This window comes from Saccopteryx bilineata, chromosome 11 (assembly GCF_036850765.1).
Source record: "Saccopteryx bilineata isolate mSacBil1 chromosome 11, mSacBil1_pri_phased_curated, whole genome shotgun sequence".
NCBI classification, from domain to species: Eukaryota; Metazoa; Chordata; class Mammalia; order Chiroptera; family Emballonuridae; genus Saccopteryx; species Saccopteryx bilineata.
The window spans coordinates 54,403,911-54,426,015 of record NC_089500.1 but is presented as its reverse complement, the minus strand read 5'-3'; the positions used below and the strand labels follow the sequence as shown (position 1 = coordinate 54,426,015).

At 41.5% G+C, this 22,105-nt stretch overlaps 1 protein-coding gene across 3 annotated transcripts in view; it reads left to right on the top strand.

Annotated features, from left to right (window-relative positions):
* L3MBTL4 (L3MBTL histone methyl-lysine binding protein 4) overlaps positions 1 to 22,105 on the top strand; it is a 398,557-nt gene that overhangs the window by 3,609 nt on the left and 372,843 nt on the right. For all 3 annotated transcript variants that reach the window (XM_066247317.1, XM_066247315.1, XM_066247318.1), the window contains exon 2: positions 13,874 to 13,925. In XM_066247317.1, coding sequence (XP_066103414.1) covers positions 13,874 to 13,925 — 52 coding nt within the window. The remainder of the gene's footprint in view (positions 1 to 13,873; positions 13,926 to 22,105) is intronic.

Sequence of the window (22,105 nt, the reverse complement as noted above, 5' to 3'; positions counted from 1 at the left end):
TTGTATATTTATATAGGAATCAAAGAAAAAAAAAAGAAAGCTAAAAAGCCCCTAAAGCCTTTATGCACATAGTCATACATACATGATACATGCATACATGTATCCAGATAGATTCAAACTCTTGTTCTGAGTCCTGCTTTTTTATGCTCAAGCATGCATATTTTGGAGATTCGGATCTTGTCATTGTTTTCAAAGGTGCACAATATTTCACTCTGTGAGTGTGTTATAAGTTACTTAAAGAGTGCCCTAATGTAAACATTTAGGTGATTTCTATTTTTGTTGTTATACACATGGTTACAGCTGGTGTTCTTTCATGTATCCTGGCATACATTGGTAGCTGATTTATAGATAAAGTCTTATCAGTAAAATTGTACTGAAGAGTGTGTGCATTTAAATTTTTGATAAGCCTTTCTTTCTTATCATCCTTCAAAGAGGTCACCCAATTTTTGCTTTTTGTGACAGTGTCTGTGGGGGTGCCTTAAGATTTATTACATGTTTATTTTCTAGGCTCTACTGTGTGGATAAACTTCCATTGGCCGAGCTGGCCTCCACAGCACTGCCCAGCCCTGAAGAGAGGCGCTTCCCTGTTCTGTTACCCCCTGAACATGTGCTTTTCCCCAACACCCAACACAAATAAAAAGTGTCATTTTTGGTGCCATTTTCTCTCCTTTTCCACCCACCACTTTTGTGTGTGTGTGTGTGTGTATTTTTCTGAAGCTGGAAACTGGGAGGCAGTCAGACAGACTCCCGCATGTGCCTCACCGGGATCCGCCCGGCACGCCCACCAGGGGGCGATGCTCTGCCCATCTGGGGCGTCTCTCTGTCGCGACCAGAGCCACTCTAGTGCCTGAGGCAGAGGCCAAGGAGCCATCCCCAGCGCCCGGGCCATCTTTTGCTCCAATGGAGCCTCGGCTGCGGGAGGGGAAAAGAGAGACAGAGAGGAAGGAGAGGGGGAGGGGTGGAGAAGCAGATGGGCGCCTCTCCTGTGTGCCCTGACCGGGAATCGAACCTGGGACTTCCGCACGCCAGGCTGACGCTCTACCACTGAGCCAACCGGCCAGGGCCCACTCACCACTTTTAGAATGACTAGGAAGGTGTAGGCACATGATAATAAGGAAACTAAGCTTTCTGCTTTTTTTATTTTCCAAGGTGATTTCATAGATGTTTGCTGTGTATGTGGGTATTTTGGGCATAAAAATCAGGCTATAAAATTTTGAATTTACTAAAATGTAAGTTTCCCAAGTAATAAAGGAAATTTATTTGACTATTCAAGTAAAAAATTGTGTATATAAATATCAGATACTGAGAATGTTAGCAACTATTCTTCCTCTCCCTCTGAACCTCTTAAAAATCTATGAATCTATATCTAATTAGTGAATTATGAGCTTTTTAATTTTTTTTTTAAGTGAGGGGAAAGAAAATAGTGAGATAGACTCCTGCATGCGCCCTGACCAGGATCCATCTGGCAGCCCCATCTGGGGATGATGCTCAAATAAACTGAACTATTTTTAGCACCTGAGGCCAACACTCAGACCAGCCACGCTATCCTCAGTGCCCAAGGCCATTGCTCAGACCAATCTAGCTACTGGCTGTGGGAGAGGAAGAGGGAGGAAATGGGAAAGGGAGGGAATGGGAGAGGGAGCAGGAGAGAAGCAGATGGTCACTTCTCCTGTGTGTGTGACTGGAAATTGAACCTGGGACATCCATACTGGGCCGATGCTCTATCCACTGAGCTAACTGTATGAACTTTGAAAAATGGAAATAAAAGACATTATATATTGTCTAACTCTAAAGGATTCTTACTGCTGGGTAAAAGAGTACCAGCTTATCTAGAGCAATGCAGTACAGCTAAGTACTTAGCACATTAGTGCTCTGAGGCAGTGGTCCCCAAACCCCGGGCCACAGACCGGTACGGTCCGTGGGCCATTTGGTACCGGTCCTCAGAGAAAGAATAAATAACTTACATTAATTCCGTTTTATTTATATTTAAGTCTGAACGATGTTTTATTTTTTAAAAAATGACCAGATTCCCTCTGTTACATCCATCTAAGACTCACTCTTGATGCTTGTCTCAGTCACGTGATACATTTATCCATCCCATCCTGAAGGCTGGTCCGTGAAAATATTTTCTGACATTAAACCGGTCTGTGGCCCAAAAAAGGTTGGGGACCACTGCTCTAAGGCACATTCAGCCTGCAGATCCTCCTAGTCATTTTTCTATCACTTATATACCACAGCTTAGTCTTATGGAAATGAAAAGACCCTTAAAGGTCTTCCGATCTAGGATTCATGTTCTACAGACAAAGAAGCTGAGTCTCAGTCTGGCAAAGGACTTATCCTTAGTCACAGAACTAATTATCCCCAGAGCCTAAGACTGAAATCCAAATATTCTGACCCTCTCAGTCCAACGTTCATTTTACAAAACTGCCAAGAGCAACATCTGCTCAGTCAGGCAAGTCATTATAATCTCATCATATATCCCGTATGTCATATTTGCTTTCAACCCGATGCCTTTGCTCATTATGCCTCCTTGGCCCCGGTGATCCCTGCTATGACCCTTCAACTGTCTTATCTCTCAAGGTAAGCTGCCTAGAGAGAACACTGGATATTAAAATGCAAATTAGTTGTATTCTCTCTTACTACATTTTACCAGGTTAGATTTAAGAGCCATCTGTTACAATAGAATTAAGTCTGCATTGCATAAATGTTTTTGTTAAATAAATTAAACATCAAACATGTCTGTATAACATACTCTCCATCCTTCAAGGCCAGACACAAGCCCCACAGTGATGCCGTCACCCTTTCCTGAGGCTGAATGAGCAGTGGTCCCCAACCCCCCGGGCCGCGGACTGGTACCGGTCTGTGGGCCATTTGGTACCGGTCCGCAGAGAAAGAATAAATAACTTACATTATTTCCGTTTATTTATATTTAAGTCTGAACGATGTTTTATTTTTAAAAAATGACCAGATTCCCTCTGTTACATCTGTCTAAGACTCACTCTTGACACTTGTCTTGGTCACGTGATACACTGATCCATCCCACCCTAAAGGCCAGTCCGTGAAAATATATATTTTCTGACATTAAACCGGTCCATGGCCCAAAAAAGGTTGGGGACCACTGCCTTAGAGCACCAGCAATCTGGATCTTCGAGAGCCTTGAAAGCAGAGCAGAGGAAGTTATATTATATTGATACTTGATATTGTGGCTGCTGGACTTGGCATTCAAACATAGGTCACAGTTGGATGTAGTGTAATGAAATCTATTTTCTAATATCCTTAAATATTCAATAGATATTGACAAAATGTTTAGGGTAGGATTATTTTAGCTTCTTCTTTTCAGTAGTTCTAAATTTTTTTTTTATCATTTTGTTACCCTGCCTATGACTGATAATAGTTTGCATCAGCCAATGAAATTCATTTATATATGGAAGAATCATAGAATGCTGTTTATAAAGCTATTTTAGCTATTTCCCCCTTTGTTTTGATTTTAATTTTTTTATTTATTGATATAAGGGCGAGAGTTAAGAGAAACACCCATTTGTTATTCCATTTATTTATGCATTCATTGGTTGATTCTTTTTAAAAAAATTTTAAATTGAATCTATTGGGGTGTCACTGGTTAATAAAATTATATAGGTTGCAGGTGCACAGTTCTACAATACATCATCTGTATATTACATTGTGTGTTCACCACCCCAAGCCGAATCTTCCTTTATCACCATCTATCCCCCTCTACCCCTATGTGCCCTTACCAGGAATTGAACCCACAACCTTGGTATATAGGGAAAACGTTCTAACCAACTGAGCTCCCCAGCCTGGGATCCTTTTGTTTGTTTGTTTTCTTTTGTTGTTTCTTTTTTTATGTAAGTCTAGCAAATACTATTTTAAGATCCGGGATTTTGTTTTTATTCAGTTACAGTGAGGCTAACAGATGAAGAGCTAGTTGCCATTGAAAAGTGAGTTTGTTATTCACATTTCCCAAGAGGACAGGGTACGTCATCTCATGCAGGACCACATGGGGAAGGACCAAAGTTGATCAGGAGGCAGGAGTGAGGGGGAAATGTAGGGGAAAAGCCTTTATTGTGTTTTTTAAAGGAATGAGCAAGGCAGGGTAAGCAAGGCAAACAGATTTAGAATCGTCTGGTTTGAATAATTTTGTTGGTTGTTAGCTACAGGGGCTGTCTGAGCTTGTTTAGTACCTGGCCTTGGGATGATTTAGGGTAGGAGGATCGTATCCCAGGCTGCAAGAGCCTGGTAAGAAGAGGCAGCTGAGGTGTGCACTCAGGATTGGTCGATTTGTACATTAAAGACACACAATGCAGGCAAGTTGTTTGTAATCTTTAGGAATTCGCTTTTTCAGAAAGGAACAACCCTCCCCTGTCCAAAAGCCCCCCAAATGTCAGAGCATCATAAAACATAGAAAATTAAAAACCAAACAAACAGTATTAATACAAGTACTATAGAGAGATTTCATTTAGAGACTGTAGCTAAGTTGTTGAGTCTTTGAACAAAATGAAAGCATTTCCTTCTCTCTGCATCTGAATTCCCAGCAGGGCAACGGAAAGTAATCCTTTCCTGAATTTTTATCTGAAAGGTTAATATCATTTACCTTCACGCTGGATCACACCAAACGAGAATTTGAAAAGTGGACTTCAAACAGCGGATAAAATTCAAATACCATCGTAGTTTATTACTGGAATTATTAAATACGATTCCAGTGTTTTCTACTTGTGAAACCAACAGCTGTGCCCCTCTGTTCTCATGGAAAAGGGACAGCAGGGTGCTCCAGAGCCCTTCCTTGCCCCTGGGACTCTGAGGGCGGGAGAGGAAGGAGGCATTATCTGACAGTTCTGAGGCCCTGACTCTCAGCTGCCAAACACAGATCAGTCAGGGAAAATCCTTTGTTTTGCTTCCTTGATTGAAATTCATAGTCAGGGAAACATAAGACAGTGATTAATTAGAAAATGTCACTGTAATTTGTAGTAAAACTATGTGATGCCTCTAGGGCCATTTCAGTGATTTTCCTATCTCATAATCCTCTCTTCCAAAATGACGGATTTAAAGTTGACAAATGAAAATGTACCATTGCAGAGACATATATATTCCTTAAATCATTATCTCCTGTTTTTTAGAGCACTGTTTTTTTTCCCCCCTTAAAACTTTATTTTCAGTTTTTAGGACTAGAGTTTGAAACCTGAGAAATCGTAGAAATGGTTTTATTTTTCTCAATTTATTTTGATTTTTCTTAAGTGTTGTGTCTGGGAGGATTAGGCAAACTGCTCATTTTTTTTTCTTTGTCTTTTAAAAATTAATTCTCAATTCATTAGTAGCAGTGTTGAGTTATTACAGTTATGAAATAATTAGCTCAGACAGAAGCAAAGAATGTTAAAGCCTGCAGGAGCTTTGGAGAACATTTAGTGCAGTCCCTTTATTTTACTGACAGGAGAAATCAGGTCCAGGGAATAGCAGTCATTTGTTAGTCACATCCAGGGATCACATAGTGCTTTGTGGGTGGGGCTGGGATTTGACCTTAGATGACCTCACCCCAAATTCAGCATTTTTTCTGCTCTATTGTATGATACTAAATCCTTTCTTATTTGTAAAATTGTTCAAAAATTAGGTCAGTATATCATAAGAAAAATGTAAATTTATTCTGAAATATAAAATAATGATCTTTGGTGTGTATAGCTATAACCCTGATATATCTAGAAAACATGGACATAAGGAATTTGGGTAGTTTAACTTTGAAATGAGAGGTAATTTATTTTTGGGAGGAGTATGTTTCTTCTATCTAGGCAGAATTTCAATAGCAAATAAAGAAGTGTGAATCAAACATCCTAATCAAGTAACTGAGTAGCAGCACATTATATATTTCTTTTTATATTTTAATGATACAGTGATTATAAGAATGCTCAGTAGCTGTTGTGCTCACATAATCAACTTTTGAATACTATTTTTTGTCACCATTTCAATTTTTTGTAGTAGACCTTTATAAGAGACTCGCATTGTCTTGAATATGTAAATTTCTCATGTACTGAGTTGGTAAAGAGGGATGAAATTAGGGCAAAGAACCATCGGGGAAAATAAGACATGTTTCATCATTTCACACGCAGTAGAAGAGGTGGCTAGGATGGGGTTGTTGCTTCCCCATACTCACGGCCTGCCTGGCACACAGTGGCTGTGTGGCTCATCGTGAAGCCCACAGACCTTCAGCAGTATATCAGCTGGGAGGTTGTTGGAAATTCATAATCTCAGGGCCCACTCCAGATCTACTGAATCAAGATCTGCATTTTATATTTTTCTGAAGCTGGAAACGGGGAGAGACAGTCAGACAGGCTCCCGCATGCGCCCAACTGGGATCCACCCGGCACACCCACCAGGGGCGAAGCTCTGCCCACCAGGGGGCAATGCTCTGCCCCTCCAGGGCGTCGCTCTGCCGCGACCAGAGCCACTCTAGCACCTGGGGCAGAGGCCAAGGAGCCATCCCCAGCGCCCGGGCCATCTTTGCTCCAATGGAGCCTTGGCTGCGGGAGGGGAAGAGAGAGAGAGGAAGGGGGGGGGTGGAGAAGCAAATGGGTGCTTCTCCTATGTGCCCTGGCTGGGAATTGAACCCGGGTCCCCCGCACGCCAGGCCGACGCTCTACCGCTGAGCCAACCAGCCAGGGCCAAGATCTGCATTTTAACAGGATTCCCCAGGTGGTTCAGATGCATTTTAAAGTTTGAGAAGCACTGAGTTATAGTATGTTTTATCAGGATGCTATTTATTAATTGCACAGAGATGTCCACGATAACTATGAATGTGAGGTCTGCCAGGCAGACCATACTATTTTTACTATTTTTTTTTCTTTAGGGAGAGAGAGAGAGATAGGAAGGGGAAGAGAGGGGGAGAAATGAGAAGCATCAACTTGTAGTTGTTTCACTTTTAGTTGTTTACTGATTGCTGCTCATATGTGCCTTGACCCAGGCAGGGCTCAAGCCAAGCCAGTGACCCTTTGCTCAAGCCAGCGACTTTGGGTTCAAGCCAGTGACCTTGAGATCATGTTGATGATCCCATGCTCAAGCCAGTGACCCTGCACTCAAGCTGGCAAGCCTGTGCTCAAGCTGGCAACCTCAGGTTTTTGAAATGGGGTCCTCAGCATCCCAGGCCAACACTCAATCCTCTGTGCCACTACTGGTCAGGAAGAATATAATCTCTTGAACGTTGCATTCATGCCTTCACTCAGCAGATATTTGTTGAGCTAGACTAAGTGCTAGTCTGTGTCTTGAGGATAAACGATGAACATACTATCTGCCTTCAGTAAGCTCATCAAAGCAGGCTAGACCAGTAGGACAGATGATGGTATTGCAATGTGATAGGCCCAGTAATAGAGATTTGTGTAGGATATTTCCAGGCTTCAGAAGGTTTCCCAAGGTAGCCTGGGGGGAAGAAATAGGATTAAAGAAAGCTTTCTGAGCTGACTTCTAAAGGATCAGTAGGCGTGTTTAGTTTTGTGTTGCCGCATAGCAAACTACTTCAAACTGAGCGGCTGCAGACACTCATTTACTATGACCTCACATTTCCTGTAGGTTAGATGTCCAGGCGTGACTTAAAGGGATGCTCTGCTCGAGGTCTCAGAGGGTAAAATCAAAGTATGAGCCTGGCTGAGGTACAATACTTTTGGAGCTCAGTGGCCTCTCCCAAGCTCCGGTGCTTGTTGGCAGAGCCCTGTTCCTTACAGCGGTAGGACTGAGGTGGCCGCTTTCTTGCGGGCTGTCAGGCAGGGGCTGCTCTCGGCTCCGAGGGCCTGCAGTTCTCCACACGGCTCTCTCACAACACGGCAGCCCACATTCTCAAGGCTGGCAGGGTACTCTTTGTTCTAGTCAGCTGAGGTGGGGTTATATGTTGTCATACAACCGCGGGAGCAACTGTGCCATTTCCTTTACCATATTCTGTGGTCTAGGAGCAAGTGGTAGGGTTCACCCCCACCCGGGAGGAGGTTCTACAAGGGCGTGGTTCATAGGGGCCATCTGAGAATCCTGCCAGCGAGAGGGGGTTGAGCTGGTGCAGGAGGAAGTGTGGGTGACAGAAGTGAGAGAGGGAGTCTAGAGAACCTTGAACAGGGACAAGAAACTTGGAGTGTCAAAGGCTGAATTCATTTTGTAATTACTGAGCATCAGGAGCTGGTAGGGCATCCAGATAGAGTTGTACTGTGGATTCTGTCTGCATCTGCACACCTGAAACTTGATGGAGGGAGAGAGAGATCCACTGATTGTTGTGAAACTGAGAAAGGACTGGATGGGGTCCGGTGGTGAGATGGGAGGAGCCTCCAAAGGGAGGAGCTTCTGAGGGGAGGAGCTTCTGAAGGGAGGAGCTTCTGAGGGGAGGAGCTTCTGAAGGGAGGAGCCTCCGAAGGGAGGAGCCTCCAAAGGGAAGAGGTGCTGAGGCAGGCCGCGGATGGGCAGAGTAGTGCGGAGAGCAGGAGGTCGGTGTTATCACAGCTGGGTGAGAACCCCGTGAGGGCAGGGAATCCAGCCTTCCTGTGGTTTTCAATCAGCCATTTAGCAGATGGTAAACTCCTGTCGAATGACAGCTAGTCAGTGCACCAAACAAGAAATTGTTATCTTATGTATACCCTTAAAACCCAGTCCAGTTCCTGGTCTATAAATTAATTCAGTTGGGGTGTGATGATTTTTCTTTACTATTCTCTTAAAATTCTTTTTTCATCAGAGGTTTTGTTCATTTGAGATCGTCTCTTCAGGTGGTAAACACAAATAAGCAGGCTGACGTAATATTTAAGACAGATACATTCTTAGCAATTTGAAATCTGGCAGAATAACTGTAATAGTTACCATTGAGAGTTACTGTGTGTCATGTGCTGTAATAAGGCTTGCCTGTTGATCTCAAATTCTTAAAATGATCTAGTGAAGAAGTTAAGGGTATCTCTAAGACTCAGGTCGGGAAGCCGAGGCTTACAGAAGTAAAGGCACTGGCATTGGAACAAACATCCTAAACAAGGGAAGAGACAAGCCAGAAGAAGGAGCAAATGCTCATGGGGTTTAACGTATGATACACATGTCCTAGACTGGTAGCAGAAAGACTGTTCAGTAAGTGTTCTTGGGACAACCGAATGGTCAGCTGGGAAAAAATATGTGGCTTTACCTCATACCACATCCTAGTACAGCCAGACCTAAACAAAGGAGAAGATTTATAATCTGGGAATTGAGAAAGGTTTTCTAACTATTACTCAAATCTAGAAGCCATCAAATAAAAGTTTTATAGTTTCTCTTCTTAAAAGAAACAAACAACAAAAATCTCTGCATATTAAAAATATTCTAGCAAGAATAAAAAAGAAAAACGACAAACTGTAAAAAAAAAAATAATGCATCTCATAGTATAGAGAAAGGACTAATCTTTGTGATTTGTTGAGAGCAAAAGATCATTCTAACCAAAAAGCGGGCCAAATATGTAGAGTTCTTTCATGGAAAAGGAATTATAAATGGCTTTTAAATATACAAAGTGATCTTCCCCTTCCTCATAGAAAAACAAGCACAAATTAAAACTACAGTGAAATATCATTTTTCACTTGTCATCTTGGCAAAAATCCACAAATTTGATAACACAGCCTTTCAGCCAGGTGGTGGGAAAACAAGACCCACTCCAGGCGTGTGGGGCTGTTCAGTGGCGCGGGTCCTGAGGAGCCTGGTGACGGTACTGCCGGCAGGAACATCAAGTCCACTCTGGAAGGTGATTCCATAGATTCCCTGCAGCTTTTTATGATTGGAAAAAAAATAAGAAACAATCTAATTACCCATAAATATGGAGCCAGCTAAATAAATTATGAACTATCCAGTCAGGGAATGCTGTGCAGCTAGTAAAAAAGTACAATAATGCTCTTCATAACATGACAAAGATCTCCAGGTATTTTGTCAGTGAAAAGAAAAGCAGAAAACAGGATTATGATGTGATACCTTTTGTGCACAAGAGCAAGGAAATAAGAATATGTATTCATGTTTCTTTGTATTTTCATCAAGAAAATTTTGCAAGGATATATTAAAATCTAATAACAGTGATTACTGGGTGGAGGTATTATAAGTTGGCCAGATGGAGGAGGACAGGTAAGGAATGTTTCCCCTGCATTATTTGTTTCTAAATACATTTTTACTTTAAACCACATGAACTCAAAAATGGAAATGAATTCTATGTACAGAAAGGTAGCAAGCTAAGGAATCGCAAGAAATCAACCACACTCAATTACATGTGGCGTTCTGGGCAAATGGCAGCCTGATGCTTTCATTTGCAAACTTGTTGGTTTGCTTTACTTATCAATAAAGGAACTTTAATCACAGATCTTGATACATATAACTTGATTGTTTATTTGGAAATTATATGATTTACTACCTCACAAATTGTATTTGGTACTTTTAGCCATAGACTAAAAAAAGAAACTGATAAGGTATAATATAAAGATGAAATTAATAGTATTTATTTTAACAGTTAACAGTGAGTATGCTCTAACCCAGGGGTCCCCAAACTTTTTTCATGGGGGGCCAGTTCACTGTCCCTCAGACCGTTGGAGGGCCAGACTATAAAAAAAATTATGAACAAATCCCTATGCACACTGCACATATCTTATTTTAAAGTAAAAAAACAAACGGGAACAAATACAATATTTAAAATAAAGAACAAGTAAATTTAAATCAACAAACTGACCAGTATTTCAATGGGAACTATGCTCCTCTCACTGACCACCAATGAAAGAGGTGCCCCTTCCGGAAGTGCAGCGGGGGCCGGATAAATGGCCTCAGGGGGCCGCATGCGGCCCGCAGGCCGTAGTTTGGGGACCCCTGCTCTAACCTAAATATTAATATGCATGATTCCTTTTTGAAAGTCTGATAAAAAGCTTTGTGTTATCATTATCTGAAGTCTGTTTTTTCAGGTTTGGTTTTTTAGGTTTGGTTTCACATCTAGGATAAGATGACTGACCATCTGACTTGACTGGAATCGAAGGATCCCCCAGGTTTGGGACTTTAGTTCTGTGACCAGCTCCGTTCTGAGCAGATGGGACAGTCAGTCACTCTAGTCATAGCTTTAAAAGACATGTAACAAAGACATAGAGGAGTAAACTGAAGAGATGATTGTTGTCCTAAATGACTAAATCATGATATAATTTATCAGTGTCACTCATCAATAATACAAAGATTTTATATATTTCAGCTGCTGAATTTTTATACTCTGATGACAGTTTTTCCTGGGAACTAATCAAAAGTATTGCATATTTACATTTCCAAAAATGAGTTCAAAGCCCACTAAAACTCTTCATTTGTAAGATTTTAAATTGGGAAACTGTTCCCCAATTTTTAAGTGTACAATTATGAGTTTTTATAAGGGGCACACATTGTTTATGGCCTCAAAATTATGTGAATAGAACACCTGTCTAGATACTCATTGACAAATGCTCTTTCCAACTCTGTCTTCAGAATAAAAGCGAATCGCTTTGTCTTTGCTATATGGTCAAATTTCCATCAATACTGCCGTGAGTGTGTGTGCCTGGCAGTGACGTGAGCCTTTGCCTGGTGATGCCCTGATCGTGTGCCTGGTGGTGTTGTGATCATGTGCTTGGTGGTGCTGCGAGCCTGTGCCTGGTGGTGCCGTGAGCGTGTGCCTGGTGCTGCCGTGAGCGTGTGCCTGGTGGTGCTGTGATCATGTGCTTGGTGGTGCCGCGAGCCTGTGCCTAGTGGTGCCATGAGCGTGTGCCTGGTGGTGCCGCGAGCCTGTGCCTAGTGGTGCCGTGAGCGTGTGCCTGGTGGTGCCGTGAGCGTGTGCCTGGTGCTGCCGTGAGCGTGTGCCTGGTGGTGCTGTGAGCGTGTGCCTGGTGGTGCTGTGATCATGTGCTTGGTGGTGCCGCGAGCCTGTGCCTAGTGGTGCCATGAGCGTGTGCCTGGTGGTGCCGCGAGCCTGTGCCTGGTGGTGCTGTGAGCGTGTGCCTGGTGGTGCTGTGAGCGTGTGCCTGGTGGTGCTGTGATCATGTGCTTGGTGGTGCCGCGAGCCTGTGCCTAGTGGTGCCATGAGCGTGTGCCTGGTGGTGCCGCGAGCCTGTGCCTAGTGGTGCCGTGAGCGTGTGCCTGGTGGTGCCGTGAGCGTGTGCCTGGTGCTGCCGTGAGCATGTGCCTGGTGGTGTTGTGATCATGTGCTTGGTGGTGCTGCGAGCCTGTGCCTGGTGGTGCCGTGAGCGTGTGCCTGGTGCTGCCGTGAGCGTGTGCCTGGTGGTGCTGTGAGCGTGTGCCTGGTGGTGCTGTGAGCGTGTGCCTGGTGGTGCTGTGAGCGTGTGCCTGGTGGTGCCGTGAGCGTGTGCCTGGTGGTGCTGTGATCATGTGCTTGGTGCTGCCGTGAGCGTGTGCCTGGTGGTGCTGTGAGCGTGTGCCTGGTGGTGCTGTGATCATGTGCTTGGTGGTGCCGCGAGCCTGTGCCTGGTGGTGCCATGAGCGTGTGCCTGGTGGTGCCGCGAGCCTGTGCCTGGTGGTGCCATGAGCGTGTGCCTGGTGGTGCCGCGAGCCTGTGCCTGGTGGTGCCATGAGCGTGTGCCTGGTGGTGCCGCGAGCCTGTGCCTGGTGGTGCCATGAGCGTGTGCCTGGTCAGTCACTTGCTCCATGGACAGAAGCCCTGCCAGCTTCTTGTTGGTTGCTTGTACTGTCCTTCATGTTTGGTCTGTAGTGTTTCCAAACTAAGATGGCCCAGCAAATGCTTATTCACCAAATATGTGTGTCCTCTTCCATCTCCATGTGAACTGCTTTCCTGCCCTTGAGTCCCAGACCCCAGTCCTCCAGCCCTTCCCCCCTACTTCACTCGGCGTATGAGCCTTAACTGCCCAATCTGTCCTTCATGTTTGGTCTGTAGTGTTTCCCAGGAATCTTTGATCATTTGTTCATTCTGTGAAGGTCTGTTTGGCTAAAATTAGATGATGTTATCTTAACTGAGCCTTATCAACTGTAGTACATCCTGGAAGATAGATCCTGGCTCTGTGGAGCATGCCTCTTCTGTCAGCCTGTCCCTTGTGTGACTGTCAGACTCAGGGAGCCCGTTAGGGAGGCACTCTCTTCAATATTAATGGTCAGTGAACTGACCTTTTAGTAACGACTTAGGACACTGAAGGGTAATAATAGTGTTTTCTACCCCAAAATATGCCTGATTATTTTCAAGAAACAAAATACTCAGAAAAAGTTTTGACTTTCCCCAAACTGCCCCCAAAATCGAGATAGAGGGCCTACTCTGGGAAGGGAGCTACTATCTTAGGTAACTATAGTTTAATATGAATCAGTGTGATAGACGGGGAAGAACCTAGCAAGGCCCCTTTGAACAAGTCCTCTCAATGTTCGTTGTTAAGATGGCCCAGCAAATGCTTATTCACCAAATATGTGTGTCCTCTTCCATCTCCATGTGAACTGCTTTCCTGCCCTTGAGTCCCAGACCCCAGTCCTCCAGCCCTTCCCCCCTACTTCACTCGGCGTATGAGCCTTAACTGCCCAATCTGTCCTCGGGTCTCGTATTTTTATGGAGCCCTTATATGTACATATGTAACAACTTTGGTCATTTTCCCCTATTAATCCATCTCATAGCAATTTGATTATTAGTCCAGCCAGAAGAATTTAGAGGGGTAGGAGGAAAAGTTGTTTTTCTACCCGTAACAGTAATAACGGATTCCTCTCCTGTCTGAATGGAGTGTGGTGCACCCCTCCTGGGGTGTGAACACCTATCTGGAGGGCACTGGCTCCTCATATATTGTCCCTTCATTACCGTGCGTTTTACATATTGGCTTCCTGCAAACAGGAAAGTCAGTTCCGGAATTGCAAACAATTTTCCGAAAATATGGTCTAAACCGTGTTTTCTGTGTTCTAGGACCAAGCTGAAGAAGAAAAGCCCAGGGCCGAGGCAGTTCTTTTGAATCAAGGTAATTCATTACTACCACCCTTTATCGTTTTAGTTCACAGTGAACAGCTTTTAAACGAAACTTGTATTATCATATTTCCCCAGCTATAAGACGCACCCTTTTTCAAAAAACGTGGAGTCTAAAAACTGGGTTGCGTCCTATACTGTGGTTGTAGATATTTTTACTTACATTTCCCGCTTGAGGAGTTGTATGAATTTTATGATGAATGAAACTTGAGTTCAATAACTTTATGTAATAAGTTTTTTTTCCAAATTTTGGGCCTCAAAATTAAGGTACGTCTTACACATGGGAGCGTCTTATACATGGGGAAATATGCTAAGTAGCTTTAGTTATTAGGTTTAGTTTTAGGTTTATTAATTTAAGTCTATAAAAACAGTATTATTTATCAACAGTGTGCGGCATACTCTTCTATAGACTTTATCAGTGTCATCTAAGATTTTCAAATATAGATGAGGCAAAAGTTGGTCTACAGTTGGGAGTATGCGAAACAGTTTATCTTGTATTGCTATTTATACCGAATCATTTTCCATATGAACAGCTATAAACCTACTTTTGCTCCACCCTGTATATACATCAAGAAAAAATTTGAAGCTCTTATCTCATTGATTTGCTTGTTTAAAAAGCTTTAAATAAAATAATTTTTGATTTGTAAACTTTTTTTGTGAACAAGAAAATAAATCATATTTAGCATTCTTTGCTCAAGCTTTTTCCAGATTAGTTTAATCTCCTAATGAACATTTTTACTCTTCTGTTGAAGTAAGAGTTTAGAGAAGACTGTACATTTGCTCTAAGATGAATATACCTTATTATGGTTATTGATAGAGCTTTTGAATATTCCACTAATTCTCTTGATTCTTTAAATTTAAATTAAAAAAATGCAGATGCTGTTTTCCTAGATTATAATTCCATAGATTCTGTGAATATTGTTATACAAGCAGTCAACTGTTATTAAACTTTCTGTAAAATGTAGTTGAATGTCCAACATTTGTGCTGTTCTCCATGGGAAGAAAGCATATATATTTGATAATTTTTCTTTAATGATTTTTAAAGTGCCTTAAGTGTTTGTTGAGTAATGTTTTCTTTTTTAATAATGGAAAAAAACTAAAAATACCTTAAAAATGACAAAAAATGAATTTAGGTTTTTAAAGATCAGTTTACGTTGCTTAGGTTTGGAACACAATATTGAACATTTGTGGCCCTCTACCAAATGATTTTTAAAATAAAAGGTGTTTGGTGTTCAGCTCCATCGAAATACACTTCAGTTATGCAACCCTGGAATTCCAGAAATAAATTTGGACTGTACCTGGCCCTCACAGCAGGGTTTTATTTGAAAAACATTTACTTTCTTCTCAGAGAAAGCTTGTGATTTATTATGTTGTTGTTTCTTCCTTGCAGCTATATTTTCATTCTAATGTAAATTGTTTTAGATTTTCTTTATTCTGCGGTTGAAGCACAGGTTCTACAAGAAGAAAAGCAGAGTTAGGCCAACCATGTAAAAATGTTCAGTTCCCAAAACTAAGATTTTTTTTTTTAGTAATTTAGTTTTTATAATTTTATTATAGCCAACTACATGTTTATTTTCAATAGTTTTTCAGTTTTGATGGTGAGGAATTTTTGCTGTTGTTTTTTCCGTTGTTGGACTTGTTTTATAGTCAGTTGTTCATTCTCAACAGTTTCACCCTGTGGTGTATTCTTCTCCTAATCTGATATTGTTGGTGTTGCTGTTTGCCCAGCTGTAGAACATAGCTCAGTGTTCATGAGAAGGATGAGATTTGGTTTGTGTATACAGATGCTACAAACTGCTAGTTGAAATGCAAATTGAATTATTGGAGGGACTTTTGAGGTAATTTATATACATATTTTACCACTTTTAGTGGGATAAAGAGAACTATTCCCTAACTTGCCTATTTTCCTAGTATTAAAATGGAGATTTTCTTCCTATAGTTCCTGGAAATAGTTCAATCTTTTCTGTAGGCTACTTGCAAAATAGAAGCAAGTTAATCATTTATCTTATATTTTAAAAATAATAACAAAATTAAAACAAAAACCATGTACACATACATGTTTATATGTGAACAGAAAGTTATACTGAACACACTCAATTCTTGGTAGTGAGTTTACAACAAGCAAGGTATTTCTTTGGAAATTATTACAAAATAATTTATTGAGTGATAAGTCTGTGTCACTAACATTGACCCACGTGTTGCAGATAATGAAGCCTTGAGTGGGCATTTGATTTGATTAATTTAGGGTAAACTTTACTAGTTAGTGATGTATCCAGGATTTGAACCCTCCTTTTTAGCAAGTTCTAAGGCCTATGCACTTTCTATTTACTTGTGTACTTTCTATTTTAACATTCTCCCTTCTTGTCACTATTAAAACAAAGGTAGAAAAAACTGGACTCTTGCTTAGAAATAGTATGGGGAAAGTAGCTGCTGATAATTAAAGTACTAATGGTGTCTAATATAGCCTCCGTTTCCTTGGAGACTGCCTGAACTAGAGCTTTCTTGATATAGTCATGCTCTGAGATTAATTCTTTTTGGTTCTTTGGAAATGCTCTGAGCTAAACTGGTAATTAAAAAAAAAATTAAAAACTGTCATAGAAGCTTGAAAAGAAGGCTTGTCTCAGTAAGTATTATTTGTTAATAATAATGAATGTTTAAAGTTATAGAATTAGTATTGTCAATTACCAGGTAAATCCAGACCTCTGTATTTAAAGTCTCTAAAATAAAAACAACTTATTTCTTCAATTGGACAAGTAATCTGGCTTTTCCCTTTCTAAATTTTAAGTGCTCTTTTTTTTTACTAACGGCAATATTTGTTGGGTTGAATGTTGGGGCAGTTAGTTATTTGTAAGCATAAAAACTGCTGAAGAAATTATAATGGAAAATGAGATGCATACACATCCAAATTAAACCCTATGCAATAAAGAACATCATAATAAAATTAAAATGGAAATAGCAAACAAAACAGCACATATTTGCCACAACTACACTGACAGATATTAAGGAATAAAAAAAAAAATTATCGATACCCTAATATCTCAGTGCAAAAAGAGGCAAAGGGCATGAGCAGGTAATTCATGGAAGAGGAAATAGAAGAGACTAAAATAAATACAAATACAAATTTAAAAGTAATGGTAAATATTTTTGAACCAACCAACTGACAACAGTTTAGAAAGTACTTCTAGCCCTTGTTGGTGGAAGGGGGAAGACTGGCTGTCAGTACACTGGTACTATTCTGAGGCTTTGGTGGACATACTGATACTATTTATCAACAGTGTTAAGTTAATATTTAATTCAACTCAGGAATTCTACTTTTGGAATTTCTCTTTTATATATATATATATATATATATATATATATATATATATATATACACATACACACATATTTTTTTCTGAAGCTGGAAACGGGGAGAGACAGTCAGACAGACTCCCGCATGCACCCGACCGGGATCCACCCGACACGCCCACCAGGGGCAACGCTCTGCCCACCAGGGGGCGATGCTCTGCCCCTCCGGGCGTCGCTCTGCCGAGACCAGAGCCACTCTAGCGCCTGGGGCAGAGGCCAAGGAGCCATCCCCAGCGCCTGGGCCATCCTTGCTCCAATGGAGCCTTGGCTGTGGGAGGGGAAGAGAGAGAGACAGAGAGGAAGGAGGGGGGGGTGGAGAAGCAAATGGGCGCTTCTCCTGTGTGCCCTGGCCGGGAATCAAACCCGGGTCCCCCGCACGCCAGGCCGACGCTCTACCACTGAGCCAACCGGCCAGGCCTGGAATTTCTCTTAATGAAATAAGCATGAGCATTCAATTAATGGTGCTATTTATAAATGGAGAAAAGTTGGAAGTAGTGTAAATGTCCAACAATGTGGAATTAGGTAAAGCGTCATGGTAAAATTGTGTACAGACAGTGGTGTCAATGAAGTGTTCTTGAAGACCTTTAAAAAGGAAAAGTTTATGATCAAATATTAAGGAAAAAGAAAATCCAGGGGCTAGTCTCAGTGATGGTTGAACAACAAAAAAAATGCATTATCTATTAACAGAAAAAAAGACATTAATAAATGTTACCTCTAAGTTGCAAGATAAAGCATATTTTTATATTTTCAAGTATATTTTACAGTTAATATGTAATTGTATTATAGTCAAAGAAATTTAAAAAATAAATTAAATTTATAAAGTTCTGAACATTAAAACTTTCATTTGTGAATTGAGGCCATTGTTTGTATAAGGTATTTTTCCCCGCCGAGAAGGAAGGAAGGGGCCAGAGCCACCAAGTGTGGAATAACAAAAGGCTTTATTGAGTAAAGAGCATGCATCCCACCCGGCAAGGTTCCCTGGCCCCAAAGAAAGAAAGATGGAGGAGATGAAGGCCAGGGAAGTCGCGTGGGAGATATTTAAAGGGTCCCTCTAGGGAAGTCGAGCTAATATGACGCGGTGAAATCTCACTGGCTGGCAGACGGTCGCTTTTTTCCAAAGGGTTCCTGTGAAGCCTCTTTTGGTGCATTTGGTTGTGGACGGTCCTAGCCAAAGTTCGCGGGTCTGAGTTCCCCACGTGACCATCCCCCATTATCCACCGACCTTACAGTTTGAATATCTATATTTAGGGCTTTTTTGTCAATAAACTTTTATTTTGGGATGGTTTTAAATTTAGAGAAAAGTTGCAAACATAGTACATAAATACATATTACATAGTACAGAAAATTCACCCAGTTTATCCTAACGTTAATATCTTTTATTACTGTAGGATATTTGTCAGAACTTAGAGATTAACATTGGTACATCAATATTTACTAAACTGCAGTCATCATTCAACTTACTCTAGTTTTTCTACTAATGTCTTTTTCCTGTACCAAGATCCAGTCCAGAGGATTACTTCGCATGATCGTTTCATGTATATCTTTTACCACAGTCTCATCTCTTGTCTGTCCTGGCCAGAAGTTGCCAGTAGCTTCCACATTTTGTGAGAGCTACAGTATTTCCTCACTTGCTTTCAGCTCATCATGTCCCACCAGCTGGCATCTTCCCCGGAGGGAGCCATTCCCCAGGAGCTCTTCTTCGCATCCCAGTCCGATGCTCTATCCACTGTGCCACCACCTGGTCAACCCCAGGAGCTCTTCTTGCTGAGTGCATCAGTGCCTCACTGATAGTCACTAACATTTTGTTGATTGAGTGGAGTGAGGGACCTCCCAAATCATTGGAAGGTTTCGTGCTCTTACTTTTCTTACCTTTTAGATTTCACTTAGTCATGAAAATTGAATTCTTTTGTTGTTGTTCTTGTTCCCTGTTGCTCAATCCCTTACTCTGCAGCCAATCAATCTCGAATCCTGGAGATATCCTTGATCTCTCTTGTTTACACCTGAACCTAGCCAAACAATATCCCCCGCATGCATCCTTCCTGATAGCTCTTAAGTAATATCTCCCAATTTAGAGCTGTCCCTGGGTCACTTTTAGTTTTCAATCAATTTATACTCGTTCTTCCCCAGCTAAAGTTTATATGAACGTCTGTTAGTAGAGTGCCTTCTATGCTTTCTCTCAAATATCATTAGAACCCTCTTACCAACTGGGACTTGCCTATAACCTGCCACCTGTACCACCTCCCTCATTTTACTCCAGGCAAATAAAACCATCATAGGGCATTTAATGTTTAAAAGTTCAGTTATATAATATATCTCCCACCTACATTAGGTGTCTTTTAGAAAGTCATATAATCAGGTTCAATCCATCTACGGGGATCTATTGTTTAGTATACTGGAGTAATAATTTACTAAAGGTCTGAAGCATTAATTAGCTAACTGGCCTAAAGAAGAATTAACACAGCTTTCAAAAGTGCTTAACTTACTTTCAGGGAGTAATTTCAGTGCTGGGGGATATGGCTTGTTAAGTGATCTTTAGATGGCCCCTTGAGCATTATCCTTGTAGTCTTTTGTTAGGGTAACTAGCTTAGCTTCCTGGGTATAATGACAGAAGTACTTTAATGCAAAATAATTGTTTGTCAGCGGAACTAATGTGTGCATATTTTAAACCAAGGGTCCCCAAACTACGGCCCAGGGCCACATGCGGCCCCCTGAGGCCATTTATCCGGCCCCCACCACACTTCCTGAAGGGGCACCTCTTTCATTGGTGGTCAGTGAAAGGAGCACATTGACCATCTCATGTTTTGTTTTTTACTTTAAAATAAGATATGTGCAGTGTGCATAGGGATTTGTTTATAGTTTTTTTTTATAGTCCGGCCCTCCAACGGTCTGAGGGACAATGAACTGGCCCCCTGTGTAAAATGTTTGGGGACCCCTGTTTTAAACTTTGTGAGAAGTCTGTTCATCCCCACCAAGCTAATTCCTTATCTAAGAGTGGATATCAACATCAGAAAGGGAAAACCAGATCCACTTATTTAAGTCAGGTCCTATTATCAAGAGATGGTGTTTACTGTCAATAAATCACAGTTAGATATTTAGGTATTTGGACACTTTGAAGCTAAAGAATTACATTTTCATTGAGCCATGAAACTGTCACTGTGGATAATAAGCAGGGGAGTTCTAAGAAATGAACATTTTGTGGGAGACTCTTCATAATGGAAGCATCCACATGCACTTTGATAAAAATACTCCTCTGTAACAAAGAGTTTTCAGTATATTCTTTCAAATAATTTATTTGCTCTTAATACTGACTTATAAAGGTAATCTTTGAATTCAGTTGATTTAGTTGCCAAACCTCTCCCATGGCATTCTGACAGTCTGGCTGAACCCATGCTGGTATGCAGGTATAAACAGTGTGTCCATAAAGTCATGGTGCAATTTTGACTGGTCACAGGAAAGCAACAAAAGACTACAGAAATGTGAAATCTGCACCACATAAAAGGAGAACTCTCCCAGTTTCATACCTATTCAGTGCAGTTCGATGTGGGCTCACGCACAGATATTTTAGGGCTCCTTAGGTAGCTATCCTGTATAGCCTCTACAGACGCATCACTGACTGATGGCCTACCAGAATGGGGTTTCTCCACCAAACTGCTAGTTTCCTTCAACTGCTTATCCCACTGAGTAATGTTATTCCTATGTGGTGGCGCTTCGTTATAAACGCGCGGATATTCACGTTGCACTTTGGTCACGGATTCAAGTTTAGCGAGCCACAGAACACACTGAACTTTCCTCTGTACCGTCCACATCTCGACTGGCATGGCCGTGGGCTGCTCCGCTGTATACACGGTGTTACGTCATCATCTGCACATGCGCACATGCTGCCACATCATCCTACAGAAACTGGGAGGGGTTTCCTTTTATTTGGTGCAGATTTTACATTTCTGTTGTCTTTTGTTGCTTTCCTGTGACCGGTCAAAAGTGCACCATGACTTTACGGACACACTGTATACTCTCACAAAGAAAAGGGCCACACTGGAGTTCTTCCTGGAGTCAGCCAGTAGATATCAGTAAATAAAACTGTATAAAGCACAGACAGGGCAAGAACCTGTACTCACAGATCCTGTTTTGTAAAGACCACTTTTATGGACCATGTTGAATTCTTGATTATGAAAGCAGACACCTTATTAAATTTTTTACCTCATTACAGAACAGGCTGGGAAGCCTTCAGATTGTTTCTGCTCTCAAATTGTCCTACAGAGGATGTGTAACGACAGCACTGATTTCCACTACATCTGTCCTTAGAGGTCCCTGATGTCTAATGAAAGTATTGGACTCTGCAAAGGAAACTGACTTAACATGATTTTTAGATTGATTTAGTGAAAGAAAATGTCACTGAGCAGCGCTTGGGTCCAGTGGGAACTTCTGTGAGGGCTTCACTTTGTGAAGGCCGCCAGAGCTCAAGGGAGGGCCAGGCGGCCAGCGGCCCCGATCCTGCCCCGTGAAACACCCAGCCCCACTCCTGCAGGTCTTCCTTATTCTGTTCCTGAAACCTAGTGTATTTTGAGGTTGAACCCAAGGATTCTATCCACTAACATGCTTCGCTCTTTTAAAGCATATTTAATCTTTGTTCATCATAATTAGCTTTTGCTTCTGAGATTAAAGCTGCTACTTAGGGGGCATTTCAGTATTTGTTTGAACTTAAGCTGTTTCATGTGAAATGGTTTATTTGGACTATGAGCATATTTGTAGTCAAGACTATTTTTTAATGGCTGCTTCATTTCCCTGTGCTCTCTTAGCAAGGTAGAGCAAAGTATTCTTTTTTTTTTT